The following is a 5,635-nucleotide window of genomic DNA, read 5'->3' on the forward strand; positions in this document are numbered from 1 at the left end:
ATATTGGACACCGTATCGTTGTAACTGGGAGCCAAAACATGTACATAAACACAAAAGCTGGGTGAAACCTGGAGCGACAGCGGAACTGAATGCCAAACAGCTTTTGGTGAAACTCCTGCGCGTTGTAGTAGCTGGCGGAAATTCCCCACCCTGCTGCAGTTGGTGTGATCAGGAAACTGTTACTGAGCTGGTAGGAAAAGTGTAAGTTATGGCAAGGTCTTGCAGCACAGTGTTGCCCTCAGTTTGCCCACAGAAGAATAAGCGAAAATAGCTGCTGGCTGGGCTGCACTGTGTACTGGATCTTTTAACAGTTTAAGTACTTGCTCTCAGACTAATCAATTTAGGCTGCGTATTTCAGAGCCAGGAAATGGGCTGTGCTGTAGCAGTCACACGACAACAACCAATATCAATAATCATGAGAACATGTTGGCTCGGTATTCCTTTATTGATTAAACTAGGAAATAAATGATTAAAGCTAATTCAACCTGATACTTTCGTAGCGGGCATTAGCGACACGGGATATTAGTGATGTAACAATTTTATTCACTCTTTTTGGGCCATGTCCACACAGCGTCTATATCGCGACAATCGGTGTGGACAAGCCAAAAGTGATCCAAAATGTAAGACCATAGCATGCCATATGGGCATGTGAAGGGACGTAAATATTCAAGGAGTAGGTACAACTTGAAATAAGAAAAACGTGGGGCCCCTTTCATGTGAGTAGGGGCATCATCTTAATTTTTATTTTATCAAACTTACAAAACTTCGTTCCTGCATCACAACCCTGCTTTCTAGAACTGTCCATCAAAATGAATTAAAATTGAATTTGCCGTAGAACACAATTTTATATGCCTTATTTTCTTACAGCCCACAATCTCTCAGGTTGCTACAGCCTTGGTTGTTGGCACGTATAAGGCAGTGGCCTATAAAGCAGTCCCTTAAGTCTTTCATGGGAAGCTTGGACTACTCACAAACTCTGCTCAGTGGCTTTTTGATGGTGACCATGAATCACCATCTCTCAGAAGACTTTGAAACCTTATGAAAAATATATGGAATATATTAGACTCAGAATATCTTCATCTTACCATTCTAACCACCGGCTACCAGACATAGCGAAAATTACTAAGGAGCTTCCAAATGCCGGGTGAGCCTCCACTGAATCCGTCAGGTGGATGTTTTTTCAGACTAAGACTGAGAGAATCTACAGTTTCGGTTCATTTCTTAAGGTTCCGGCCCTCTGCCAACAAAATCCGTCATTTTATAAAAACACTCTAGATGACAGGCTCATTTAATCACAGGTTGCAAGGAGCTAAGGGGTCTTGAGGAACTCGGATGGCAGGATACTTCTTTATCTGAAACCACAGTCAGTTGACTGGGGAGTGGGCCAGCGTTCAATCATCATCAGCTTTTGTGTTCCAGACTAAAAAACCTTAGTCTTCAGTAAAATATCCTCATTATCTCTCTCATAGTCGGCACAACATATTTTCAAACAATATCGAAGTAGCTGAAAATTTCTCTTCCTATTTATTTTTGAGTCTTTTATATAAGTTGATGCATTAAATTTTCGCGCCACCTGAAAACTAAAGCATCTAACCTCCTTACATCACTTGTCAAATTTCTTTCAGAGATGCCCGCCGACCGACCCTTGGGGTGGCACTTGTGTGCTGCTCTTCTATTCACCCTTCGCGTTCACATGGGAGGCGAAACTCTTGGGTGTTCCTTTTGGGATGGACAGCCATTGGATCAACAATGAAAAGTCCTCATTGGGAGGAGCTTCACATCAGGGGAGCCAGTGAAATCACAGTCGTTGGCGGCCATCAGGACAGCTGGTACATCAAGCCAGAGAGGCCTCACTACAAGTCCATCACTATAAATTCCCACTGCCGCGTTTTGATGATGAAAAAGGCTTTGGCGTCATTTTGTACACCACAATGGTGACATGCGGCCGGGAGGTCGCTGCTCACTTGGACTCGCAATAGTATCTCTGGATATGAACTGGTGGAAATTGTGGTTTATCAGATGAATAAGCAGGTGATTGCAAGGTCAGGGGAAATGTTTTGAGATACTAAATTGATGCAGGAGCCTCCGCGATCCAAGATTTGGTACTAACGACCCTGCAATTCTGTGCAGGGGCTGTTCTGGGTCATCGATTTGGGTTCTTCCACTTGTCTTCAATGTGAGTGGACTGAGTGAGGGCAGAAGCCAATTGCACCTACCCATTTTCCTTTATTTCCAATTCCAGGGGGACAGGGAGCTGACCCGGACAAGATGACGTTTCCCCAGCGGGTGAAGAACATTCTTTACTACTTCTCAGCTCGTTTTCCAAATTTGGAGTAAACAGACCCAAACTACAAACCATTTGTCAATCGCTTTGAGCTGTGTGAAAGTACATATATGGACGCTGTTCCATCAGCAACATTCTGGGCTTTGGATGAGAAATTTGCACTTTCTATCTTTGAGTTCCGCGACCCACAATTGCCGAAACACATGCTACATGTTCAGGATTTCAGGTTGCAAACCCTCAAAGCCCCTCTCTAAAAGAACTAGAGACTTTGTCAGATCGCGCGGAACACGGTATTCATTGGTTTGGATCGACATTGGCGAACCTGGCTGGCAAACTTCCTGAGACATGGGCTGGAAGACATTGGCGCTGCTTCTTGGGGCCCAACGTTCCTCAGAAGGTGATCTGGGAGGTACAAATGGACAAACCAGTTCACCCTCGGCAACAGACAGCCTTACTCTTGGACTGCTGCCTCAAACCCATGACCTCCTGGGTCACCCCAATGACCAAGACTGTTGGCCAGACACGCAATAAACAGGAGGCCACTCTACCATGGCGTGTCTTGTCGGCCTACCCTTAATGTGAAGTGACCAGCAAGGACAATCTTCATTCAGGACTGAAGCAAGAGGTGTGGCCAAAGTCCTGGACACTGCCAACTGGTGAAAGCAAAGGACAACTTCCTGGGAGCCAACTGGAAGGAAGGCTACTCTATGAACCATACCTACAGAGAGAAAGGGATGACAACCCTGTCCCATCCGGCACAGGAGATCAGCCATGAAACCCACCCTGGGACCGTGCCATGTTTTGGATCGAGTTGCTCATGAGGCACAAAGGCGGAGCGAAAGCATCTAAAGGACAGAGTCTTACAAGATGTCGCCCCTCCGATCCTACCACTCGATTGGATGTAGTGCGCATTTTTGCTGGGCCCGAGTTTATTCTTGTTAGTCTTTACTGTTATTTATTCCCCTTGCGGTAAAAGTTTTTGTGGAGGAGAGTGATTTTCAAGAAAGCAAAGTCAAAGGGAATGAGAACTCAATTGGATACCTGACGTTTCTTGTAAAGACAATAAACATTCAAAAACTGGTTCTGTACTTAGGAGTACTTTGTTAGCATACAAACTAATCTTACTCTGGGTCATCCGTAAACTTGCGCTAAGTGGTGTGTAACTGAATGCACCCACAAACCTCATTTGGTGTCCAATGACTTCAGCCAGAGAGGTCATGTTTCTGTTCTGTTCATTTGTTTGTGGTTTGTTAGCTGTCCAGAACACATCAAATCGACAAATATTTTTTTTTTTTTTTTTTTTTTTTTTTTTTTTTTTTTTTTTTTTTTTTTTTTGGTTTTACAAAGCAACTTGATGAAAAGTAGAACTTGAGTCATTATGGTCAGTTATTAATCCAGATTCAGGAATATTTTGTCAATTTCTTGCAGTTTTTTAAAGATTTTTCTTATTCTCTTTTGAACTACTTTTGTTTGAATGAAATGAAATAAGAATCATTCTTTATTAAAAACATTTTCAAAATGACACATGTATCTTGTGATTGTCTATAACAAAGGCTGGGAGATGTTTGAATATTGCTTATAACTTTCATTGATGATATGATGTTGTCATGTTATCATTCCACAAATGTATGTTGTCCAAATAATGAGCAAGGTGTAAAAAAAGCTAATGAAAAGATTAAGTTTTTTTTTTATTATTTTCTTTTACACATATGAAGAGTTTGGTCTCGCATTATAGATTGCTTTGGGATTGGGATGCTGTCGACCCACGGGAACCAATGCAAATCTCACAAGAGTGGGCAGTCTTGACTTTTCTGTGCCCGATACTGGGCAGTCTAAACATAAACTGCGGATCCTGAGATTTGCAGCCCCGACTGGAGACAGAGGCAATTTTTTTAATTTGGAGAAATGTCTAAGTTGTTACTGACACCTGCGAGAGAAGAGAAGTACTGCAGGTGTGAATGGTCAGAATGGACCATATACAGCAAACAAAAATAACGCTGGTAACGTTCAACAAATACAGTATACAATTAAAAAATCCTTATTAATATCATAATAATGATAATAATGATTACAACTATATTGCCCAACCCTATCATTCACAAATATTTATTTAAATTAACAAAATTCAAAAACAACAAAAAATTCACTCTCAAAGCTGTATTTTCTGCATCAAAAAGGAAAACTAAAGGAACATACTGTGTAAATACTTAATAATGGGCTTTGTCTCTGTTAAATAAAGGACAACTAAAATAAATTGTGACATATCAAATTACTGTTTGGTTCCTTGAGGCAGGTGGTATTGTGAAGGAGAACTGCCAAAGCTCAGCAGCTTATTGGTATCTTCTTACACTCCTTATATAGTTGACTTAGTTTTGGGTTATTGTAATCAGATAGCACTTGCATTGTGTTTGCCATCCACATGCAGGGGTGTAGATACTTACCAAGCATTATTCCTTTTTGCTATTCTGTCATCCCAGGCAAAATTTCTTGCTAAAAGGTCTAGTGTGTAACATTTAGGACGACCTATTGGCAGAAACAGAATTTGTTATGCATAGGTATGGTTTCATTAGTGTATAATCACCTGAATATAGGAATCGCATAATATATTTTTAACTTTAGAGTAAGCCTTTTATATGTACAGATGCTGCGCTCAAGACCACTAAATGCCACTACACACTGGACAAATTATTATTATTATAATTATAAGTTTAATTAAAAACGTTCACGAAATTAGAGTTAAATTTTTTTAAGGCTCAGTAATTTCCTAAAACAGCTGGAGTCACATTAACTTTTATCAGACATAACTCAAACACAAGTAAATACTGCATTTGTTGGGGACTACTTTCAGCTGCAGATTAATCCACATTTAATGCACTAGTGAATATATGGGGCAGTAGGACAGTGGTAAATAAGGAACATGTCACCCAGTGCTACAGTGTAGCTCAATGTTTTACATTTTTGACCAACAATGGAGCTCTATGGCACATAGGAATAAAATATATCATGCTTTGGATACAGTACACACACAATGACTGTAAGATACGTTAATTGTTGGCTTAGAAAAACATAGAATATCACCAGACTTAACTTTAATTGTGGCTAATGATTGCTCTTTATTTGATGTTTTGGACTGTGTAACATTCTGTAACTTTGCCTTCCACCAGTGAGGGCATGTCCTGCAGCTACAGGTGAGTCAAACCTGTCACACCCAGGCCAGAGAAACTGATCACACTCAAGAAGAACAAACTGGAACAAATGAAAAATATCCTCCAGCATTTCAGTTATTCCTTGATCACAATTTTTGAAAAATTAAAGTTTAATTTTTGCATTTTTTAAAAGGTAGATTGTCCC

General features: G+C 40.5%; 1 protein-coding gene across 1 annotated transcript in view; it reads left to right on the plus strand.

Annotated features, from left to right (window-relative positions):
• The window catches only part of sh2d3cb (SH2 domain containing 3Cb), a 31,836-nt gene that overhangs the window by 18,352 nt on the left and 7,849 nt on the right, over positions 1-5,635 (plus strand). The window contains exon 8 of the mRNA XM_035658301.1: positions 2,243-2,286. Within this exon, the coding sequence (XP_035514194.1) occupies positions 2,243-2,286 (44 nt within the window). The remainder of the gene's footprint in view (positions 1-2,242; positions 2,287-5,635) is intronic.

The sequence above is a fragment of the Morone saxatilis genome, unplaced genomic scaffold (genome assembly GCF_004916995.1).
Source record: "Morone saxatilis isolate NCDOM2014 unplaced genomic scaffold, NCSU_SB_2.0 Contig16, whole genome shotgun sequence".
In the NCBI taxonomy this organism is placed as follows: Eukaryota; Metazoa; Chordata; class Actinopteri; family Moronidae; genus Morone; species Morone saxatilis.